We start from the raw sequence: 25,069 nt of genomic DNA on the forward strand, positions 1-25,069 counted from the left end.
AGTAGAAGACTCAACCAGTTCATTTATTCATTTATTTTTGTTTATTTATTCATGCAGGAATCTATTTCTTATTCCTCTGGCAATTTCTGTTCTTTAAAACTTGCTAGTATAAGGAAACGTAAGCAAGGATGCTTCATGGGAGGATTTATGTGGTTTGGTTTGCTCCACATGCAGCATTGCTTTGTTCTAGGTTTCAGATTGGAAAGACCTTAAAACGAAAAGCAATGCTTGAGAGAAAATTATCTTCTCTCATGTTAAGCTTGTGGAAAGTTACAAATTACCCTGTTCAGAAATGAAACGATGTTGATTCAAACCCATGCTGTGTTTTCAGTTACTAAGAGAACTTGGGCAGCCTTTCTCTGTCTTTGGGAGATCATTGTAAACCTGTTGCAGAGTGCTTTTTGGTAGGCATCTGCTTTCTTACAACTCTGAACTGTCTGCACAACAAAGGGAAGAACCATGCGGAATGGCCAAAATGAGTTTCACAAAGTCACAGTTAAACAAACAGCAGATAAAAGTGCAAGCTGTTCATAGCAAAAAGTTTAGTACAAGCCTGTACCTCTGTCTTGCAAAGGAATGGCTCTGAATTTTAGTGTGGAATATAAAATTTACTTTGGCAAATGGCATGAATTAAGCATGACTGGTTTCAGACTTTGCAAGGATTTTCTTCAGTTATGTAATAAGGATCGATACAGGAAGACAGTATAATAGCATTTATGGGCACCTGAAGTCTTCTGATATGTCTGAAATAGCTTTATAGAATGCTCTTACAAAACTGCAGGAAAACAGGCTAATGCTGAGATGTTATGTCAAATCAGAGATGTTAGTGCTGTCTTGGACTGTCTTTCCACTTACTTGATCTTCTGCTCATAACAGAGGATGGGAAGTCCTGAAGAAAGCACCTCCTGTGAATGCAGCTTTATGGCATTGAATGGTGGCACTGATCTTCCTGATCTCTCAGCCGGTGCGTAGGAAGTTCAGAAGTCACTGGCCCAAGCTCTCCTTTGGGTAAGATACAGAAATAAGATCCAAAGCCCTAAAGTGAGTAAAGATCCCTGTCAACCTTTCGAGATGGCTTGGAGACCCATATAGCTCTAATGTACTGACAAGTAGCAGCAGAATGATTTTTGTCATGTCTATTTTAATTCTATTAACTGTTTCAACTGGATATTGTATTTCATATCGCTTTCTATCACAAAGTACTGCTGAAGGTATGCCTTGGTTTAGCTCTTGAGTAGGATCTTGGTAACTTTGTTATTCAGGTTAAGAGTTTGCAGTTGTTTGCTCTGTTTGGAATTGTTTGTCCATATAGTAGATAGCAAGTAAATGACTGTGAGACTGGAAAAAAATAGGATTTGGCATCTAGTTCAGAAAAAGATGGTCAGGCTGCCTAAAACTGCTGTCAGTGGCTCTCTGCTAGCAAACAGCACCAAACTACAGGCTCAGTAAAACCTTGCAGAGACCCATCTAGTTCCGTGGACTCCATGGCTCAAAATTTATGTCTGAATCCTGTTACACAGAGATATAAAGTGTCTTCATGGAGTCTCCAGGGTTCGTCATCCTGTCAATAGCACCTCTATCTATAGCAACTGATGTAATTGAGGTAATCACTATGAAGCAAACTAAGTATACATAGGTCCCTACAACCAGACGGGATGCATCTGAAGGTGCTGAGAGCTGTCTGATACCATGTCAAAGCAGCTCTCTATCTTTGAAAGGTTATGGTATCTGGGGCATGTTTCTGAGGACTGAAAAGGGTGTATGTTATGCTTCCAGAAGGACATCTTCAGGAAAGGCAGAAAGGAGGATCTGTGGAATATAGACCAGTCAGTTTAACCTCAGTCTCCAAGAAGATTATAGGGAAGTCCTTGGGACCGTGTCATGGTGCAAGAAGGATGAGGAGGTAATTGGGAACAGTCAGCATGGATAGATCAAAGGCCAATTGTGCCTGACCAGAATAATTGCCTTCTGTGATGGGATGACAGGATCTGCAGATGCAGGGAGGGCAGTGGACGTGGTTTACTTCGACTTTAGCATGCTCTTTGTCATAGTCTCCAGTACTACCTTTATAGTCAAATTGAAGAGAGATGAGCTGGATGGGTGGATGGCAAAGCAGGTGGGAAACTGTCTGGATTGCTGGGCTTAAAGGGCTTTAGCAGCTGACAGTTCATTTCCTCTTCTGCTGGTAATGAAGCCTTCCAGTTTTACTGTACTTACCTCCTTTATGCGCAGTATTAAGTAGGTACCTTCTTCCTTCCTATTTTGCCTGCCATCCTGATAAAACTGCTGTCTTATTATTGATACAATGAGCTGTATCATGAGCTGAGGCTCCTAGTTCCTCCTTATTCTTATATACCCTGCATTAATTAATGTATAGATACCTAAAATGTTTAGCAGATTGAACAACGCTTATACTGTTATGAAGATTTCTTTATCTCTTTTTTAATTAAAAAACAATTTTTTTTACACTCATCAACTTGTGCTGCCTCCCTGCTATGTCTCAGACTTGATCACTGGTGGGCAGCATATTGCTTATGGCTAGATTTGGGAGATTGGTCTCCCAAATCTCCCTCATCAGGGAGTTACCAGTCAACACCACCCGTTATTTCCCATTTGGAAGTTGATGGTATATCTTACACTTGCTGAGGCACATGGCTTCTTTTCTCCTTTTTCTATGTCACTTCTTCACAAGGTGCCAGCAACTTGCTGCTTTCAGAGCAAATTGGTGCCCAGCTTTTTCCCTGCAGAGAAACCAGCCATACTTGTATTGCTGGGCTGCTTTGATGTCTTCCACTGGCCAGCACCCTTGTCTTTGGTGGTTCCACCGCATCAGCTTAATGTTGAGTCCTCCTGATCTGATTGCTTTTCAACCTTGTCACCTCCTCCTGGAGCTCTGCCCTCTGCTTTTGATGAGACCCCATTAGCACACAGCTTACACTGGATGTCTTCCACATTTTAGTTTGCAGTGACCAAATGCCCTGAAACCATTGAAGATATAGGCAGATGCTTCAAACATTGCAATTCCTGTTAGGAGCAGCTGTCACAGATGTAGACCGAGGCAGAAATGACCATTCCTCTGCTCTGATAATGTGACGCTTTAGAACCGTCATAGTTCCTTTTCTTGGATCCCTGTTACTCTTTTCATCTCCTTCTTCTAAAATCCCCAATAAAACTCCCTTTTGCTCCCCTGCTGTTGTATTTACTCTTCTCTGAAAAGTGACTGAATAAACAAAACACTGTTGTGTCTTCAGCTGATCCATTGCCTCAGACTATGCAGCCTGTTATCTGTTCCGTTTACTGCCAAAAATAAGTATATCTTGCAGTTTGCTCCTGATCGCTGTGCAGAGCTAATGTAGTTGTGAGAGTGCTGTATTCTTTTATGGCTCCCATATCGTTAGCAGAATTGACTTGTAAGTTTTTTTTTTTTTTTTTTTTTTAAATCACACTAATGGTGTGAATCACTAGAATGCAAAATATTTCAGGAAATCATGTTCTTACTGGTGAACAGAAAAAATGATCTAGAACCTGTGAGTGCAACTCTCCTATGCCATTTTTGTAGACTCTGCTTAGAACAGATTTGTGTCACAAAAAGGTAGAGAATGATGCGCCTGGTTTTATTCACTTGCTATTTAATCACCATTGTAACAACCTTGTCGTGGGAGGTTATTTTTAAACCTACGATTGATCTGATGCCTATGAAAAGGAATTCGCCTCTTGTGAGGAGCAGTGTGTAATACCGATAAATTGGCAGCTGCCTGTTCCTGAGTCCCTGTGTCGTGGTTATCTTTTGGCTCTGAGATTGACCCTTGAGAAGCAGAAGTGACCCATCCTGTCACTGCAGCCTGTCCCCCACACTGTGACACACACACAGCTCTGATATTTTTCCTCCTGTGGCTGGACTGTCCATCCCAGTGAGTCCCTAAAACGATGCCCTTTTGCCTCTCTCCTGCAGGAAACATAATCTCCCCCGTAAGTGACACCCAGGGCTATTTTGGAGCTGGGCTGCAGAGGGAAAGCAAAGCACGTCAGCAATTTGACTGAAGGAGGACAACGGAGAGGAGGCGTGGGGAGGGGGGGGTGGCACAGCCTAACCCCGAGCAGCAAAGGCACTGCAGGGGGACTTAGGGGTCCTGCTGCACGTCCCTACCATCGCTGGGGTTTCTGTTTTATTTTACCGGAGAGGAAAGGGGAGAATCAAAACCAACATGGTCTCCCCATGTCCTCTGTTCCCCTTTTCCCCCTTCCCCCTTGTGTCATCTCAGTAGGAATCAGCTTTCTCTTACTCTACCCAGAGCTTTGTTCCTCCTCAGACTGTGACAAGACTCCAGGTAAGTCCTAAACTTTCAACTACAGATAAGTAGAGTTGGGGACTCTGATAGCCAAGAGTAAGTGGAGGGAGTTGCTTGTAACTGAAGGAGGGGTGAGATTATTTCTATGTCAATGTTGCTATGCTGGAATATGTCTTCACCTTGTGAAAGAAGATGGAGCTGAAGGTATAGAGAGTAATTTTTGTCCTTCTGGCCTGAACCAAATATGGATTGTTTTGCTTAACTATGTCTGGGCATGTTATTAGAAGAGCGAAGAAAGGCCTCCAGAGGAGAGGAGAAAAGAGAGTGAAAAACAGATTTGAAGGCGTAGATTGTACATGATTGTTTTTGTCTCCAAATTTTGGATAGCAGTGTGTGTGAAGAGCCTGAAGAAAAAATGGTTTCTCCAGAGAGGTGGCAGGAAGGAGTCTTTTTTTTTTTTTTTTTTTTTTTTTTTTTTTTTTTTTTTTTTTTTTTAAGTTCAAGGGATAATGTCAGTGCCGCTTTCCTCTTCAACGAGGACTTATTTTCCCTTTGCGCTTCTCTCTGCTGCTGTGTCGATGCCAACTCAAACTGCAACCCCCCACGCTCCTCGCGTTTCTACAAATGGCTCTGACGAAAGCTGGAGAGAGATGGAGCTTGACAGCTGAGGCTATTTTCAGCCCTACAGCTCAATGGGGTGGAGTGGCTGTAACGACAGTGACGTTCACTTGTTAAAATACAAGTGCTTGGGCTGGGGCCTTGCAGCTAATTGTCACGGGGAGTTGTTCATCCTTATGGGTGATCGTCCAACCTCCATCCGCCTCGCACAGACATCACTCGCGCTAAAACGCAGGGCAACGCTACTAGCTTGGGATAAGCAAGTTTGTTTTTCTGTTACTGCTGGTGCCAAAGGATTTAAGAGTTGGGAAGGACTTGGGATTACTTGGTTCAGTGCTGGTGAGAACCTGTCTTACTCATAGCAGCACACATTTGAGGGAGAGACCAGAGTGTGCGTGCAGAGAGGCAACATACGCATCAGTATAGCTGTGTTGTAGTATGGACAGCCTCAGATCTGTAAAACTGTGACCTTCTAAACCATGACACCACTAAAGTAAAATAAATCAGTGTAAATTCTTTAGTTCTTTTCTTTTTTCTTCTTGTGAATCTTTAAAGCTCACCTGACTCGAGCTACGAGTCTTTGTAATCTGAGCATGGGCACTAGGGTGTACCTAAAACTGGGGTTCTGCTGTAGCCACTCACCTCCAGCTGTGTTTGAAGCAAAATCCAATTTAAGGGAAATCTGTGATGAAACCTGCCAGAATTGACAATACTGGTAATAGTTCCTGCAGGCTCCTGCTCTGTCCCCAGGGTGACCACCCCTGAATTCATCTTCTTCTGTTCATGGCCTGTCTGCTCATTCCCACAGACCAGGAACACATCGCTATATGCGTGAGACCTTCCCTGAGATGGTGCCATTATCAACACACTACAAGAGCGGCCCTGGTAGCTTTAGCTTCAGAAAGGTGATAAAAGCTCTAGATCATTTATCATCAGAGGGACCTGAGCAATCTTAGTCCTTCGAAAGTTTCTGAGTTTGCTTTGTAGCTCTGTCATGGGGGAAATCCCAGGTGAAGCTTCTACCCTGGAGCAAAGCCCAGGTAAGAAGAAACCTGTTCCTTTGTGTAGAAATTCTTGAAAATACTGATGTGTTAGAGGGAAAGTGAATGCTGACCAGACGATTAGTAGAGGGATGAGCTTTACGAGAAATAGCTCCGTCTTTGCAGCAAGCAGGAGAGAGAAGTATATACTTTAACCATGTAAGTCATGAAATTGGTTTAGGTCTCCCATGTTTTGTGCTAAGAATACGCTTGCTTACGTGACTGGAAGGGGATCTGAGTGGATTGCTCTATAGTGTGCACAAACCACATGAATGGCACTGCTGGTATTTTCTAACAATTTGTCTGATCTTTTGTGTGTTATTGGTCACCGGAACTCCTCAGAGTATGGAGACAGATCCCCCAAACCACCCCAGAAAGCTCTTTCATGCGCCCATCAGGTGACCTTTGAACATGCCAGAATCTCTCGTCCCTCACTGAAGTGGAATTTGGAGAAGCCCGAGCTAAGCTCTGAGTCTAGCTCTGCAGTGACAGATCCGTTTCTGCTCTGATGAAATGAGCATCAAATAAGCTGCCATCTCGGATTAGTGCATCTGTGCAAATCTCTACTTATAGCTGATTTAGAGATGTTAATGGGCATATGGCACTGGATGTGCTGGTACGCTTTTCGCCCTTAAAGCGTTCTGTCTAGTGTACTGGTTTGTAGGAATCCAGTTCACGACTGAGTCATCAAGCTTGCAGCTGGCACAGAATACATAAGCTATTTGTTCTTAAAGTTAGCCCATTCCCTAGGAGACTGAGAAGCAGTAAGGTAGCTGAACTATTGCAGTTTGCTCTTAGCAGTGCTTCTGTGAACCTCAAAGGAAATCAGCCCTCCCATTTTAGGATCCATCAACTTCATACCCACAGGTATTCCATGCAATTTCCTGGTGTTTTTAGATGGAGCAGTGCACGTAGTTATATCATGTAAACTTCAGTAATAACAGTGCTGTCTTGATGTTTATCTGAAGCTTTGTCTTAGCACTTTTCTTTGCAAGGTGTAGGTCCTGGAGTCAGGAGGTTCCCTGAGATTCTTACCTTTCATCTCAGGAGAGGGAGGAGTGCAAGTTTGTAGCAATTGTCACTGTCCAGAAGGTCCAGGAAACATGAACTCCAAAAGCGAGAAGAAGACCCCAAACCAACAGCTTGCTTACCTGGCGAAGAAGGAGTAAAAGCTGACTGCAAAAATAAGCCAACAGGCATATAACTGGTCTTGTACCTCTAGGTTGTGTCTGAGGGAACCTCGTTTTTCCTGGTTTGTCTTTCGTAGTCTTAGATTCAGGCATCTGTCCTCACATGTGCTTTGTATCCTCAAAGTTTCTGATTACACAGGTGTGCTGTACAGGCTCACATTTGTCTTGGGAACATTTTATGAGGTGGATTGCCTAGTGTTTTTTTTGCCCTTTGCCCAAAGTCAAGGTAGACAAGATTTCCATTCTAAGCATTGAATTGAAAGGCCTTGACCAGAGGATAACCTGCAGCCTCTGTTGTGGTGGCATCGTGGAATTACAAGGAGAAATATGATACTGTTAAATGTCTCAGATTGATTGGAAAGGGTGCTTGCATCGACTGGGTTTATTCTTGTTGCTTTGTTGTGGCCAGTCTGACCACTTCTAAGACAACCGTTCCAGCACTTGCAGAGAATTACTGGGTTTTTTTGAAGTTTGCAAGTACGTGGAAAGAATCTGATGAGTTTATTTGCCTGCCAAATTGTTGCACTGTGGAATATTAAGTCTGTTCCTTTCAGCAGTATATCCACAAGCGGTTCTTCTTTCTCTGACTCCTAATCTGTCTATTTATCGCAGTCTCATCCAATATCATACATTTGATCCTGTCTAATCTATAAGATAGTTTGGACTAGATAAACTATACCTGAACTGTATGATCTGCCTCGCTGTTACACTTACTGTGATTTCATCCTTGCAGCATTAGGATTTCATGCCTGTTACTGGATTTCATGCTCTCAGCATCCCAGAAGGCAATGTTTTACCTGCTTTTTCAGACAGGGACTGAAGATACAGGAGTTTAAGTGCCTTTTTCATGGTTACAAAAATAAGCAGAAGGAGGAATAAATCCCCTTTTGTTTTCCTAACATATTAGATATTCATATAAAATAATACAGATGAGCACGCTGTTTTCAGTAATTCCTCGATTTTTTCCTTTGATATCCTGACCTTTCATCTGTAAAAGCAGTTGAGTGCAAAGATGCATGGCAAAGGCTGGTAGAGAGCAAGGTGCAGTGTAGGTTACAGCGTGGGGTCTTGACCTTGCACCAGCAACCTGCTGGGCACAACAGCTTGTTCCTCTTGCAGTGAGATGAAAACAGGGAATAAATGTTTGGGAGAAATGGGAAAGGGAGGCTGGAGCTTGAGTCTGTGGGAAGAATGGTCTCAGAGGGATATGCACAGTCAATCCAGTTGGGGTGAAAAGGCGATAGGCACCTGATGACGCCCTTCAGGATGCAGCAGCTTGCTTGTGTTTCAGCCATTCTTGACCATCAGAGATAACAACGAATGGCTGACGGCTGCTCTGGCGCTGTTTGGAGGAGGGACGTACCCAACCAACTGGGCTGTGGGTGGAAGGGAAGCGCCATCGGGCAGGCGAAGCAGGTGCACGAGAGCTTTAGGAAGTGAGAAGCGTTCTTGTGCTCACGCCTCGTCTGAGACTGCCGCACACCCACAGAACGTGTGTCTCCTCGTGCCTGGGAGAGGAAATCTGTGCTCAGGCACCCAGGTGGTTTGAGGGAAGTCACTGTTTGCTGAAAGGTCACTGCTGTGCAGTGTCGGGCGGCTCTCGTGTGTCCCTAGCCATCTGTGTGCTCGAGGCGCTTCTCCATGTTACACAGAGCTCAGTCTGAAGGAGAAGTGAAGCAGCTTTATTTATTTTTATTTTTTTTTACTCTTTTTGACACCATGGATTTGAAACTGGAGTTAGTGTGACACATCTATCAGAAACTACCAGGGATCTAGGAAGGATGAGACATGGCAGTGTTTTCTGAAGATGGATCCAAGTACTTTGCTGACATGATGCAGCTTGAAATTCAGGCTAATTAGGATGTGTGGTCAAGATTAGAATGTGAGTCCTGAGTCCCTTTTTCATTTTTAACTCTTAGTTACTGTAGCGATTGCTGCTGCTGGAACCAGAATCCCAGTAGCCCACACAGAATGTTAAAATGGTCTGGCCCAAACGAGCAGAAGACTCTAGTCTTCAATGGAAGACTTGAGTGGAAATTTCTGCTGAGTCCAGGGTACTTTGGTTCAAGCCCAAGGCCTGTATATGCATCTTCTAACCATTCCTGCAGCTTCTGTTCTTGCATTTTTGCAAGTACTTGTGGAAAATAAAATGGAGACAGAGGCTGAACGTAGTAAGAGTTACTAGGAAGTGCAAACTCTGTATTCAGATTTATAGACTAGTTTGAGACCAAGAGAAAAATATTTCTTTATTTTTTAACTAGTAAAGCTTATGAATACAATGTACTATATTTTTGCTTAGCTACTTTTAAGAGTTTCATATATTCTTTGAAGTGAGAAGGATAGGATAGTAAGTAGTGTGTATTTTTCTTGTAAATACAAAAAGACTGTACTTTTGGCTTTATATGTTATCTGTGGCCTACATGAACTTTGAAGCTTAGTTCAGTTATATCATCTTCAATGATGATAATGATTACAATAAATACCATGTTGCATTTTTGTACCAGCACTTTCCCAGTATTTAATTTTTAAAGTGACTTGTGTCTTTCAATCCCCAGCAGAGTTAATTGCACAGAAAATTATCTTGTAATTTGCTTATTTTCACTTAGGGTTTATTTTAGGTTCCTGCAAATATGTTGTCATATAAACTGTGCTTATTATCTGAGAGACTGTCCCTGTCCTGATGTGAAGATGATGGGGAAGGAAGCCAAGGCACAGGGAAAATAGGCAGTTTCCCCAAGGTCATATAGCAGGTCAGTAGCAGAGTCATCTCCCACTCCCATGCGCCATCACTTGCACATTAATGTTAACACATTGCAACAGGAATTGGAGGAGAATGTGGGAAAAAAAAAAAGAAGAAACTACAGCCCAAACAGTGGATCAAGAAATGAAAGTGCAGGTTTTTTGGCCTTAGTAATTTCTACTGAAGGTGGAGGGAGATTGTGAGGGCATCTGTCATTGGGTGAGCGAGTGGGTGGATCTGCGGCCGGCAGGGAAGCCAAACTGCTGCAGGATTAAGAAGGATATTTCTGTCACAGTGACTGATTTTTATTTCCTTTCTGAGCTACTTACAACATGCAGTACCCTGGGCATTTTGCGTTGTGTGGCACTCTGAAGGTGAAAATGCACAGACATGGGAGCAGCATTGCAGATACCCTCAAGTAGAGATCTTCCATATAGATTAGGGGGTGCAACTTGCTGTCTGCTGGGCCAGGGAGATACAGTAGCTTGGTAAGAGAAACTGCTCAAATCATCTGAATGAGACTTCCAGAGAGGCTTGGAGCTGTGAAGTTTGCTCTTATCAGGCCTAATCCTCCTCCCAAGGAGATTCAGCTGGTGCATTGTTACTGGTGTTAATGGGGTCAAGATGGGGCCTTATCAAGGTGAATACTAGCCAGCGTGCTAGGGCTTCTACTCTTGGAGGTTTAGAGGTAGAATCACCCCAAGAGCAAGAGAAAGGACAAGCAGGAATCTGTGTCAGGAGTAGTGAAGCAACGTGAAGAGTTTTGTGTGCTGTGAATGCAGTCCTGCCTGCTGTATTGCTCCCCGGCTGCACGGGGACTGGGAGACTGTGCGTGTGAACGAACACTGCTGTGAAGGTTAGTGCTAGTCATCGCTTTTGACTTTCTCAGGACGTAAAACACAAGAATTGCTCTGAGCTTTAGTTTTGGACGCAGCTTAAGCCACATCCCCTTGGCTGAGCCGTGCCATCAAACAGCTGCAGGCTGCTGAGCAGCAAGCTCAGAGAGCAGCTGAGAGCGAGCGGGTAATGAGAAAGCTTTCCTGTAAGCCCTGAGCCACGTGGTGCTTTTTTGGAGAAATCTGGCCCTGCTTGGATTGCAGTGTGTGTTCCCCCATCAGTTCCCTTGCGTTCCGTTGTGCTGCCATGGGCATGAGCAAAGGGGAGAAGGTGGGGATAGCGATTCAGCTTCATCCTGTGTGGTGTGCATGTTCCAAGCCATACATGTGCACAGACACCCATTCCCACTGCAGCTGCATCTGGTCCAGACAAGGCTGCATGTAAGTGGTGGGTACTCATTGGCTGCCATTGAGGGAAAGCAGCTATAGTTAAATTTGTATTGAATAGAAATTAGAAATAAAGAGAAGTATCATCTGTAGTAAAGGACAGACATATCTGCATGTCCCCCCAAAGACAGGTCCCTAGGGGAGAGGGGTTTACCACAACTTACTGTGAATGTGGTGGTCTCTGTCATGTGGTGCTTACAGAGACAAGGTCTAGGGATGGGTAACGACCAGACAGGAGGACAAGAGGAGAGATGGAGGAAGGCATATAAGCGGAATTTAAAAAGCAAGGAAAAAAGAAAAATTGAAAAGAGTAAGGGAAATGAAGTAGAAAAAGAGAGAGAGAAGAGGAGATGAGTATAAAGGAGAAGGTGTCTTAATGGTAGACACATCTATCACAGTGGAATGCCTGTCTGCTCCTCCATGATTACAAAACTAGCCCATATGTTATACAGCATTCCTGCTGCTTATTTTGCTGGTACCAAGTCTTTAAGGCTGAAAGGGTCCATTACGTTACTTCCTTATGAACTCCCAATAATTATATTTTACCCAATAATCCCTGTGGGGAAGTGAGCTACCTTCTTTTCTAGTGGATTCACATCATTGAGCTGAAATCTAAGAAATCTGTGAGCCCTAAAATGTTCCAAGACCTTTTCACCTATTGTGAGAGGGACAATGGAAATATCACCCAACTAGACCGTTCTAGATGACAAGCATCCTGATACCACAGAAGTGTAGCAATTCTTTGCTTCCACTATCTAATCTTCCTCTTGCTATTTTTCTTTCTCATTCTTTAGGAAACCAGGATGGATTACAGCTCGTTTAGTGGAGTCCCCCGGTTCTTGACCCGGCCGAAGGCCTTTATGGTGTCCGTGGGGAAGGATGCCACCTTGAGTTGCCAAATCATTGGGAACCCCATTCCAGTTGTGAGCTGGGAAAAGGATAAACTTCCAGTCCAGTCTGGAGGAAGGTTTAAAACCACAGAAGATGGGGATCTCTACAGGCTAACAATCTATGACCTGAGCCTAGAGGACAGCGGCCAATATATCTGCCGGGCCAAGAACACCATTGGGGAAGCTTTTGCAGCTGTCAGTATCAAAGTTGGAGAGGAGACCACAGTAACAGAGTCAGCCCCATACTTCATCCAAAAACCCACGTCCATCAAAGTAACTTTGGGAGAAGATGCCATGTTCAAATGCAAAGTTCAGGGCAGCCCGCCGCTCTCTGTGAACTGGGAAAAAGATGGGAGACACCTGCGGCACCGGGCTGATGCCAACCGCTTCCAGATCGAGTCTGCTGGGGAGTCGAATGCGCTCACCATCCAGTGCACACGGCTCGGGGACAGTGGCACGTACACATGCCGAGCAGAGAATCCTATCGGCTCTGCTAGCGCATCAGCTGCCCTGGTCGTGGAAAGGCAGGGCTCTCACAACCCGGGCAGCAGCAGCTATTTCGATACCAGCTGCGGCAAGACCGTTTCCCTGTTGTCTCACTTGCAAAAGAGGCGGGAGGAGATCAGGAAGATGGATATTTCCCACAGTGCTCTTGATTCCTTGTCCGCTCAGTCTTATTCCATGACAGAAGGGCTGTCCAGCTTTAGCTACGGCCTCTCCCGGGATTACGAGAGGGCTGCGGGCCTCACCGCCAAGGGGGCCCGCAATGCAATGTTTGGGACGCTGACACGCACGTGCAGTGTGACAGAGGGGAAACACGCCAAGCTGAGCTGTTACGTGACAGGGGAGCCCAAGCCAGAGATCATATGGAAGAAGGACGACGAGATCATTTTGGAAGGGCGGCGGCACATCATCTATGAGGATGACCAGGAGAACTTTGTGCTGAAGATCCTCTATTGCAAGCAGGTGGATAATGGGCTGTACACCTGCACAGCCTCCAACTTGGCAGGCCAGACCTACAGCTCTGTGCTGGTCACTGTCAAAGGTGGGTTTGCAAACTGGGGTGGGTAGCCTTGCACAAAGACAAAGCCAGTGCGCTCCCAAATTGCCGTGGTAGTGTTGAAGTCCAGTACTCTCTGACCAGGTTCTTTTAGGTATCCTACACATGAAGGGTGTACTGTTTAATATCACATTTATGCATTTGAAGATTCTGATTTTTACTTCAGTTTTACTACCAATACTGATTAGAGATTTCGATTTAGTGGAGTGATACAGCAATATACTGAAACCACAATACATGTGTAAGCTAGACTTAGCAGTAGATAGCAATTGCAGTATAGAGTTGAGTCACAACACAAATGTGGTTTTCATTACAGATTTCTATGATATGCTCACCATCCTGACAGTGGGCATCCCCAATCACTGGGAAGGAATACATGGGTTGAAACCTACTCAAGCCCATTGCTCTCCAAAATTCTTCTGTTAGTTGTTTTCTCTCTTTTACTCTCTGTCGGGCTTAGCCACATACATGCTCCCTCCATGCTGCTACAGCTAGCTAAGGGAGACATTCGCAGTCTTTTGATTACACAACCCTTGGTCCACTGTGGTATAGTCAGTTGATCTCAACTGATACAGCTGTTTATCTAAAAGAAAGGGTATGCTCGAGTCTCCTTTGTCCTGACATAAATTCATCTTTCTTTGCAACAGCTGTGCTCAGTCACTCGCAGTTCTTCCCTGAGCTTCAAGGGCACATCATCTCTGCCCATCTCTTCTGAGCATTCTTCCTTTGCAGGAGTTTATTGATCAGTCACAGGGAATATGAGCAAAGTTTCTTTTACAAAGCTGCAGCAAGGGAGATTTGGATTAGATGTGAAGAAAAGCCCTGTATTTGTAAAGAGGGGTAACCATTCAAATAGATCACCTGGGGAGAGGGAGAGCGTTGTCATAAGGGATTTTATAAGACCATAATCAAGCATCAATGAGGGTTGGATGATGTAGAAAGAGGCTGTTGTGGGGCAGTTGAGATGGACTAGATCTTTAAAGCTCTCTTCCAGCCTGACCTTAGAGTAATCTAGGAAATCTGTTACCATCCTTTGGTTCAGTGACTGCAGAAACACCATCCTACCTTCCAGGGTATAATCTAACCTCAGGTTTGCTGGTTTAGACAGCAGTAGAGGAAACTCCTTCCTGCAAGCTGAGTGTGTCAGGCTGCCTTAGATCTCTTGGGGACCTACCCTAACTCTAATCACAGCCCCCCTCAATTCTCCTCCCCACTAGCAGCCTTGCTTTCTGCAGGCCTCTTTGGTGTTCTCCTAACTTGTGCCAGTTCCATGGTGCCTCTGTCCATTGTGGTCAGTAATGATAAGGCAAATCTGAACTTACCTTCAGAGAGTCTCTCGAATCTGGCAGGAATCAGATCAAGTCCTTCAGGACTGCGGGGAAAAATGTGACGCAAATATTTTTACAAAGGAAGTTCTGAATTTTGTGGCTGCTTTCCCATTTGGCACAATTTTAGGCAACACCTATAAATGAACTTTCAGATGTGAAAGCTTTACTTCTGTGACTTAGACTTTTATAGACTTAAATAGGCTTTTCTGACTGACAGCAAATTGTTTTAGAAATCCAAATGAGTAGGAAGGCTCTGTGTCTTGTACCCATCTTCAAGAGTCTCAGCTTTTATTTGTTTTTCTGTTTCCCCTGTTCTGGACTTCCCGTTTTTCACACTTGCTGTCTTTCCCATCAGCGACTGATTCCCTGCATCCATCAGAGACACCTGATCCAGGGACCTCTCTGGCAACAGTCCCACTCATTGCCATCCCTGGGACGTGCTGAGTGGTGTCAGGAAAGGCATTTGGCCTCTTCCATAAAGCTGTGACCACCTCTTGAGACAGGACTCAAAGGCAAAGACTGATCGTGGCCCTCGAGTGGGTGTTCAGTCTGAGGATGACTCGGGCGCTGATACTTGACCAGTGCCTGTCTTGCGAGGACAAGCATCTCCCCAGGGCCCATGCTTATTTGGCTGTTTGCAGTAGGTGCAACCCATCCCAAAGGAGACGGGGAAAGCATGCAAAGCAGCAGGTCCGGGAGCAAGCCACACTAGAAAAGGTTATTTGTCAATGTCCGTTGTCAAGAGACATTTGTGAGTCAGAGGGATAAAGCAGAAATGTTTATGGTCTGTTTCTTTGTTACGCTGTAGCTGTGTTGGGTTTTCTGATCAGGCCAAGGCAGCCATGGAAAATCTGTGTTTGTTGGTTATAATTAGGCCCTGGATAATGACTCTCCTTTGTGCCACCAGAAGTCCTTCTCACCCCTTCAAAGACACAGCTCCGAATGATGTAGCCACGAAGGGAGCTTTTAATCTGCTATTTATGCTATTGGTGATGTGTTATTAGCTCATCTGCCATCGTGTTTTGGGGGATAGATCATCTTGCCAAACAGTCTCCTCTTTGCTCAGTAATGCAGAAGAGGCTAAATTCTCCAAGCAGCCACCTTCTGTCAGCATGATGCTGCTGCATTGGTCTTTATAAAGGTAACGGTGTATTTATAGAGCCTGTGGTACTGGATCCCCAGTATGCATTTATAGACACAGGTACCTGGGAAGACAAGCTTCATGGGTTTAATACTCTGTAGGATTATGATTCACGTACAACATGTAATTTAAACGGAAGAATCTGAGTGAGAGTATTTATGGGTGTGTTAAAGGTAAGAACATAGAAAAGGCCATGCAGCCCAGCATCCTGCCTCTAAGGTGGGTATTAGCAGACCTCTCAGTAGGGAATGGGACTGAGCACAGGTCAGGCCTCTTCTAGCCTGTCCTCCAATACTCTGTCAATCTAGCTTCTAAGCCTAGGGACACCACCACATTTGTAAGCGCTTTGTTGAACCCAGGCCTTCAAGATCACTGAGTTAAAAAGAGACTTTTAAGCTGCTTCTAAATGAGATGTAGTGAATGAGATGTGAATCTCCAAGGAGAGGCTATAGGACAGGCTTGTCACTCACCCAATTAAAGAAAACCTAGAGTCAGTGACTTCAACTCAGAAATGTGCTGGATTCTAGTGTCTTCAGCAGAGATAAAAATCACAAGCCATATGCTGAAATTCAAGCTGCAGAAGAAGTTACGAAATGCTTCCAAGGAGTAAACCTCATCTGACGAGTCATTTCCAGAAGAACAGATAGGATAGCAGGAGCATGAATAAATCTCTTGAATTTCGTGAAGGCTTTGTTGATGTCTCTAGGCTGTTTATAAAGTTAGCAAGAAGAGCATACAGGTCTCTATCGTGGGGCCTGGGCCAAGGAAGGTTCATCTGAGTAATGGAATTTGGGACGGAGTCCCTGGATTCAGAGGGACTAGTTCAGTAATTAGATACTGTATGTAAAGGTTAAAGGTTGTGAGTTAAGTAGGATAAAGAATGGAAAAACAGACTAGTACTGAGGCCAGTTCTTTCTTCTTCGGCTCTGAAGTGACTTTAGGTAACCACTAACTATCATGGCAGTGACATTTGAGATCTGAAAAAGAATTGAGATGTGAGAAATACAGAGGCACAGGGGAAAGCTGGAAACCACCGTAAATGGGAAGATGACCAAAGGTTGGAAGCTTGTCTGTACACCTTTAGATTGTCCCCTTTGAAAAGATTCTCCATATTCTCACTATTATTAGATCATTTTTATTTGACAGAGGGAAAAATTGACTCTAGAATAATAAATGATCAGCCTATGAGAAGACCGGGAGTAGACACAAGGAAATGCAGGCGGGTGAGAGGACCAGATCAGAGACAAATGTGCCTTAATAAGGTTGAGGAGACTCCGGCTTTGCAGCCTGCATCTGTTTTTACAAAATATGTGCTAGCAGGACCTGCTTTTGAAAAATAACATCATCTCATTGCTAGTTTGGTTGCTATGGACCAAACAAAAGTATATGACTCTCTGGAGAAATATTTTCTCAAGACAAGCAGCCAAATTCATAGCTGGTCGAAGGTCTTGCAGCTTCCCACTAACTCCATGAGCTGCTCCTGCCTTTCGCTGGCTCTAGATTTTGCTTTGCTGTTTCCATCTCACATTTTTCCCAATGGGCAGATTGTTGCAGATCTCGTAATTCCTGAAGAAGCACTTGCAAAATAAATTACTGGCTTCATTATATGCCTTAATGCACGTTTCTGCTTTGGCTAAAAACAGATCAATAGGAAAATGCATACAGTTAAATTGCAGAGAATTCATCATTTAACAACAACAACAACAAAAAAGATATTGATATTGGAGATAGGTTATTTAAACTCATCATGAGGAGTTATTGAAAATCAGTCATGTACTGAAGTCCAGCTGTTAGAAAACGAGGCAGAATTGCCACCCAAACTGAAACCTCTGGGCTTTCATGGAGGTAGCTGTTTCTACAAATAATTAATGTGGAGTGATCAAGGAAATATAGTTTCACACTTTTGATCTGATTTTTGTATTAAACTGCATTCACCTGAACTACTGTCAGCTATGTCTAAATTGTCATCCATGCTTCATAACACTTACTTTTTCTGCTGTTGTGAACTGTTGTGACTCAAGCAGAGATGAAAGTGCTTTTGTATTGTGGGAGATGCAGCTCACCTGGCTGGGAGTGTGTCCCTTAGGAAAGGATATAGTCATGAAACAGTGAAACCATTGCTTCCAGAAAGTCAAAATGAACTGAAGAAAAGAGATTTTTCTTTAACACTCCTGAACATTTCAACTCTTGTCATTGTGAAACGAATCACTTATATTTTGTCAATGAAAAATTAGAATAATTGAATTTTGAGCACAATCAGCATTTGGTATGAATAGAGACATATCAGAAATCACCTTTCTCATTGAATATTAAATAACTTCTACCTAGCTCTGATATTTAGAAGAACTACCTATGGGAATTGGTGGCACTTCTGATCTGAAACAGAGAATCCTGGTGACAATTATGTGACATTTAACCTCAGCTGAGTGCACTTTTTGCTTATCTTCCAAGGACGTTTTCAGATGTTATGACAAGTTTGAACAATCAGGAAGATGATAAATAGCCAAATGGTTTTATCTTCTGTAGTATGTACTTAACATGAGCTCCTACTTAAAATTGCCTTACAAAAGGGTAACATTTGGTTAATAGGCATTTAGAAATGAGCAATCAGTAGTTACGATATTTGATGTGATAGATCAGATATAGTTATCTGCAGGAACTCTTCCTGATGTACCTACAGTAGTCATAGCATAGAATATTTCCTATCCCTGTATGAATGGGAACTTTGAAATATATTAATTCCAGCCAAGGAATGTTCGTACAGCACCTACTGTGCTGGGTGCTGTACGAGTAGGGTAACGGAGTATACCTACGTTGGGGAATTTGCAGTGTAGTTTATCCAGGTAGGACAGGCTATAGACCAAGATGGAGTGAAAGAGTAATAGAGAGATCTCTGTTCAACTTGTCATTCAGGCCAATGGGAGAATAAGCATATTTATTTGTTTTCCTGTGTAGCTAGTAATGTTAATCCTCTTCAAGTTGAAAAACCAATGTGAAGTCTTATGCTTCCTTTCTCTGAACACAGCTTCCTCATATAAATATTGTATGGTTATATAGTCAGACTATGTTTATTAGTCTACTAAGGAGGAAGATCAACTAGCTATCTTTTCTTGAGATCTTTCCTTGATTATTATGTGTTTGTACACTTGATAGCTTTTTCCTAGAGAAGTGAAGGGTTTTTTTGTTTTGTTTTTTGTTTTGTTTTGTTTTGCTTTAGATACTGTTTGGTGACTACAAAGGGGCAGGGATTAATGATATGATTTACTGCTCCAAATACAGAAATATGCTTGTGTGCTTCTCCTGTGCATCTCATTTTCTTCTGGAACTTTGGCATGTCAGGACGTTCTCATGGTCCATTTCAGATTCCCTTTTATCTCACACATCAGCATTGTATCCAGTTCCCTGAGGCTGACAAATGCTTTCTTGGTCTCATCCTCTTTCTTGATCCTGTGGCATGAGAGTTGCATCCACTTCATTGCCCCTGACAGCATGGGGTGTTTCCAGAGATGATAGACAGGATTGCAGGGTAGGAGTCTGAGCTGCATCTTGGTTAGCGAGAAGAAAGTTAACGTGCCAAGGTAGGTCGGAGCTTTTAGGTAAGACTTTAAGTTGCCTTGAGGCACGTTAGGGCAGGACCTGTTCAAGAACACAACCAAATTAACAAGATAGTGGCGGGCACTCCTTTGGAGCCTGCCCCTAAGGTGTTTTACAGATTCCCAATCAGATTTCAGTCTCCAGATACCAACTGAGATGGCAGATAGCATTGCTCCGTGCTGGTGCCTGTCAGCCCCTGGGTGCCTGACAGGACAGTCCAGGCTGTGCTTAGCTAGAAATGATGGGAGTTTTTTGGGTGACAGCTGCAATCTTGGCTGTGGGATGAGGGACCTGCAAAACTGAATGTATGACTTTCCAGGGCTTGAGTTCAAAAGGGAACTGAACAGACCAAAGACAGACATGCTCCTGTAACAGGCTCCTGCTTCCTAAGCGTTGGCGCAGGAGAGGACAGATATCAGCCTCACTTTTACACTGAGCTACCAAAAGCAGGAGAAGCCTCTTTTGAACCATGCTTCATCCAGCTGGAAATGTTGCAGGCTGGGAAGTAGGTTTTTATCCTGTACACATGTGCACACATGCATTTGTGCCCATCGGCCCTCCTTTCTTAGGAGTAAGGGCAGTTCTGGGCCACCTCCGCTTTTCTCTACAGCGGTGTACCCACCACACAGCTCTGCATTTTATTAAATGGAGGCTCCTGATTGCCAAAGCTTAGAGCTGGGATTTTTGAGAGCCTTGATTTGTGTTTCTCCAGACTCCGGAGAAGGGTGACTGAGTGGGATGTGCCACTGCAAGCTAATACCTTACTGGGGAGCATGTGAAATTACCTGCTAGGGAGTGAAGAGGGAGAGGGAGAAGAGAGTCATAAGAAAAAAAAAAATGCAAATTGGTGCAGTAGTAACCAGAAGATGAAGGACACATGTTGGGATGTGATCTCTCACCAAGCGTGAGCGATGATGCATTAGCACTGGCTAATCCAGGTTTGTTGCATGACTGTGTCCCGTGGCTGTGACCAGACGCTGTCCTGTTCAGTTCAGTTCTTCCTTCTCTGTGTCAGTGCTCGGGTACTGAGATGATTTCACAGCTCAGCTGTCACTGGATTTAAATGATACCTATATTGTTCTGTTCATAAAATGCCATCCATCACTGCCATGCAGCTGTTCTGCATGTTTGATCTACACTCTGGTTTCTCCCTAAGCTGGAGCAGTGCAGCTCAATTGCTGAAAGAAAGAAGTGGCAGGTGGGAGATACAGACTTTTCCTCTAGTTGTTGTTGTTGTCATTGATAAATCTGACCCAGGGACTTTGGCGCCTTTGGGGAGAACAAAAAATTCCTCATTAGTTGCTTCTGTGTTTTCTCCCATGTCTTTCCTGTGTACGCAGCTGCCTCTTGTCTTTTTGTGCCCTTTCAGGCCCCTCCACTAAGTTCATTTCTGCTCCAAGACCAGTAAAACGCTGGTTCTTGTAACAGCTGACTACCTCGACTGTTCACACTCCCCTAGAACGGCTTCCCTCTTTCCTCTCCCTAAATCTAGGTTGTTTGGGTTGTTTGTTATTTACTCACCCACGAAGCCTAGTTTTAATGAAGGTTTTTAGGCTGAAGTGAGGTGGCTTGTGCTATGTAGAGGATCAAGTTGGATGGTTTCTACCCTCCATCTCATTGGCCTGTGGGACAGAGTACAAAGCAGAGAAGTTCATTAGAGGACAAGCAGGCCAGGAGAGCAGAGTTTGATAACCTCATGCTGCACCAACACATTTGTATTTGAATTAGAGCTGACACCTCTGTGTGATGCTGTGCAGCAAGTACCACAGCTCATACTGACACTTGTTCACTCACAAGTCCTGTAAAATAATTCTGCTGGGTTGTAAGAGTTTATGGGCTAGAATAACTCCTCTCTTATATGAGAGCAGAAAACTCCTGCACTAGGACTTGATTCTGGTCTTGGATGGTAGCTCAATGCAAAACATCATCATTAGTAAGGAGAGAGTTAGGTTTTCCTACAGAGTTATTTATTTGCACACATTTTACCCCAGACTATCACAGATTCTTATTTCTCCTTTTTTTTGTATTCCTTTAAGAACCCTCAATACCCTTCAAGGAAAAACTGAAGGATCTTGAAGTTCGGGAGAAGGAATCTGCCACCTTCCAATGTGAGGTGCCTGTTCCTAGTACAGAGACAGCTTGGTTCAAGGAGGAAACAAAGCTCCAGCAGAGTAAGAAATACAACATCGAAGAAGAGGGCACATATCGCCGGCTCACTGTCCAAGATGTCACCACAGATGATGATGCTGTCTATATCTGTGAGATGAAAGAAGGGAGCAGGACAATAGCAGAGTTGTCTGTCCAAGGTAAGAAAGGGTCTTGCTACTGCAGGTGGGCCAGGTCTCACCCTGAGATTCACACATGGGGCTCCAGACTGGAGCTTATGATCAGTGTTTATTCCATGTGTGCAGACAGTGCAGCACAGTAGACTTCCTTGCAGTGTGCATGGATGAGCCGCATGTGGCTGGTCAGTGGGTCCCTGGGATCCGCTGGCAAGATATATCTGGGATACAGGATCACAGAGCTGGAAGAGATTGTGTTGCTGCATGATGGCTGCAAATACATAACGTGGGGGGCCCTGTGCTTGGCGGGGGGAGCTTCCTGGAAGGCAAAATCCTTGAGCTGTAACCTGGCATTGTAGCTTTTCCATAACATGATCTCAAGTACCGAACGTATCCCCTGGCGCTCTCTCATGCAGATCTTGTCAGATGTCTTGGAAACACAGCAGTAAATCTTGTCTGGCAATGGTGCTGAGTACACTGGGAAGTTGGCTTAGCAGCAGCATTTTATGGTTTGATGCATGGTACAAACTGTAGTCAGCACCAATGTGATTTTGTCAGAAACAAGATCCATGTTCCCCGACATACAGAGCTGTGCTCTGGAGTCCGGAAAGATGAGGAGTTGGGGCAAAATGTGGATGTAGCTCCGCATCTAAGTCCAAGTTTCCCCAGAGTTTGACGATTTAGGATCGGAATGAATCCAGGTGTAAGTTCTGGTATGTTATAGGTGTTTCACAGACACACAGCCATGTCTGAAGGAGGGGCCATCACTTTCAAACTTGCTGATTTTCTTTATGAACGGGTACTTACTAGTACAAATCCAGGACTTTCAGGTCTGATTTTGGTGTTGCTTATGCTGGTGTTACTGACACATCTCCAGTAACAGGAGTTGAAGTCTTGTTTCAACATCTCAGGATCGCACTTAGTCTCATTTAAAGCCTCTCTTTACTGCCACTGAAACCAGAAGTTCTCCACTACATCAGTTGGTGTAAGATAACTAGGAGCTGTGCATCCTTGATATGTGCTTGTGCACATTTCTTTTGTACCATTAGCAAGTAGACAGGAGCATATTTGGGAGAAGGCATGAAGGGAAATGTAGCCTAAAGACATGAGAGTTCAGACAGGCATCCTTTTGTTACAGCTCTGCCGCCACTGAGCCAGCCAAATACCGTAAGCCTTTTGGCCCCAGTAGGGCAGATGGTATTTGTTTTACTTGTTTGTGTTACGATACTACAACATGTTCCTTTAAAAAGAGAGTGATTGAGTCAGGTGGAGCCCTCAGGAGGGAAAGGAGGCAGACCCTTCTTGTGGGAACCCTATGCCTGCCTGGGGGAGAAGATTCGAGAGAGCAGAGTGGGGTAGGGTTAATGTGAGAGCCTGGCAGGATGCACAGCTCCGTGGCACTGCAGAAGCCGGGACACCGTGGAGGGCAGCAAGGAGCAGATGCAAAGCTAGGCCTAAGAAAGGATGAGCAGAGACTTTCTAGGGTCTCAGAGGGCACTATGTAGAGTCTACTGTGACCTACGAAGTTGCTGAGTTATGACCTAAAATCAAGCTTGAATGAAAGGCCCTATCTGTGAAGGCAGATTTCCTTAGAAAATTTTATTTCTGTGAATTTAATAATTCCCAGCTTGCCTGTTCTGATTTTTGATTGAATAAGACCTGGCTGTGAAATTTCAAGTTTCAGGAGGAGCTCATATCAGAGACAAAGGCAACATAAGTCATGCTCTAAAGTTCTAGTCAACAGTGGTCCACTAATGCTTTTTAGAGAGACCCACCTGTGGCTAAAATAATGACACAAACACTTGAAACACCTGCAGCCATATAATAATAGTCCTTTACATGTGTAACACAGCTTCGTATTGTAAGATAAACAGATCTCGTGCAGGTATCAGAAGGAGCATTTTCCTTCCAAGGTCATAGCATTACTTTGTTATTTGAGAGCATTCTGGTTTGAAGTTGGGGTACTGAATCCTAGTGCTGAAACAGCATGATCTGTTGTTCCACGAAACAGTTCAGCATTGCTTCTCATGAAATAGCTTTAGGTGCTTTGTCTTGGTGAGGGCAATTTTGCCTTGCAAGGACTGTTCCCAGGGCTGAAACGAGTCTCTGTCTGTTGTTCGGGATGGTCTCCTGATACTCTGTCCAAACTTACCTGGGTATGGTCACATCTTGTAACTTTGAGGCTATTCTCGTAAGTCATAATCACTCGAATAACTTGGAAAAGCCGACAGTAAGTGAAATTCATTCCATGCAAATTTCTGGGTTTGCTCTAAAAAGAAATCTCTGGGGTTCTCTATGTATTTTCTGTTATGTCAGGAGACCAGTATGTTTGGACCTTTGGTTATGTAACGTACTGGTCATTTGATGAGGCAAAATCCTGAAGACAGCAGAGGGTCCTGTCTGGTTAAAAGAGTGACCTACTTTAGAGATGTTTTCATGTGAATTCCCAATATACACAGTGAGTAAAATCCACATAACTGTCAAATCTGTTCTTGCCAAGGCCACATACCTTGTTTTTATTTAACACAAGATACCGCATGTTAGACTAGAAACATGAGTGGCTATAGTCAAATAAAAGATTGTTTTTCTCTCTCTGAAGACCAAATCGGACCATTGGTGTTACCTGACTTATTATATATCACAAGGCCAAGAATTTCATTTAGGGATGTCTGCATAGTGTCTATAGTGTTTTGATTAGGTGAGAACAGTTGGCTAGTTCTGGTATTGGGGTGGTCCAGTGTTATTAATCTTCTATATCTGCTATTTGCTGATCATAATTGTCTCCTCATTTAAAGGGAACATCATTAAAAAACTTCCACGGAAGACTGCAGTCCACGTAAACGATACGGCCGTCTTCTGTGTGGAGCTGGACAATGAATGCGAGAAAATCCGCTGGCTGAAGAATAAAGAAGAAGTGAAACCCAGCGATCGAATCACCATCACACGCTCCGGCAAACAACACACCATGATCATCCGAGAGTGTAAGATGGAAGATGCTGGTGAAATTGCCTTCCTAGCTGATGAAAGCAGGACTTCTACCCAGTTCACTGTGACTAGTAAGCTTCATTTTTATTCAACCTTACTGTTGTATCTTTCCCAGCAAGCAGGTGCTCCCGTGTTGGTAGCGTTCTCTCCAAATACTGCCATGGTAAATTATGCATTGGCCAAAGTTAGTGGAAAGTTCTGTGTCTGCCACAAAAGGCTCACTGCCTGAATGGGAGCTTAAAAAGGTTTTAGGGAGAGATCAAAGCAAACAAAGAAGACACGTCCTGGGAAAGAGCGTAGCCCATATGTGTGTTTTCTCTGTACTATCTGAAATGAACATAGAATGATAACCGAGTGTGGTGCAGAGTAGGGACTGTGGACTTCTCCCCACTGGTAGGTGCCTAGAAAACAGTTTGTGGGTTACGTGCATTGCGGTTGTCCTTCCTCGTGGCATACAGTGCGCTGTGAATGTCCTATATGCCTACATCACTGTATGTTTTCCAAAATGCCTTTTCCAGAAAATAGGGGCTTCTCCCTCTCTTCTCTCCACTGAGGATTTGGAAGTGAGATTTGGCTACCATTCAGTTCCTTCCCTAGGTTCTGAGTCTCCAGAAACGTGTGGGTCTCTG

At 44.0% G+C, this 25,069-nt stretch overlaps 1 protein-coding gene across 9 annotated transcripts in view; it reads left to right on the forward strand.

The window, feature by feature from the left end:
- Nucleotides 1-4,187: 4,187 nt before the first annotated feature.
- Nucleotides 4,188-25,069, forward strand: part of OBSCN (obscurin, cytoskeletal calmodulin and titin-interacting RhoGEF) — a 158,580-nt gene continuing 137,698 nt past the window's right edge. For all 9 annotated transcript variants that reach the window (XM_062568715.1, XM_062568714.1, XM_062568718.1 and 6 more), the window contains exons 1-4: nt 4,188-4,328; nt 11,955-13,095; nt 21,210-21,479; nt 24,251-24,511. In XM_062568715.1, the coding sequence (XP_062424699.1) occupies nt 11,964-13,095; nt 21,210-21,479; nt 24,251-24,511 (1,663 nt within the window). In that variant the 5' untranslated portion in view covers nt 4,188-4,328; nt 11,955-11,963. The remainder of the gene's footprint in view (nt 4,329-11,954; nt 13,096-21,209; nt 21,480-24,250; nt 24,512-25,069) is intronic.

This window comes from Rhea pennata, chromosome 2, assembly GCF_028389875.1.
Source record: "Rhea pennata isolate bPtePen1 chromosome 2, bPtePen1.pri, whole genome shotgun sequence".
Taxonomy (NCBI): domain Eukaryota; kingdom Metazoa; phylum Chordata; class Aves; order Rheiformes; family Rheidae; genus Rhea; species Rhea pennata.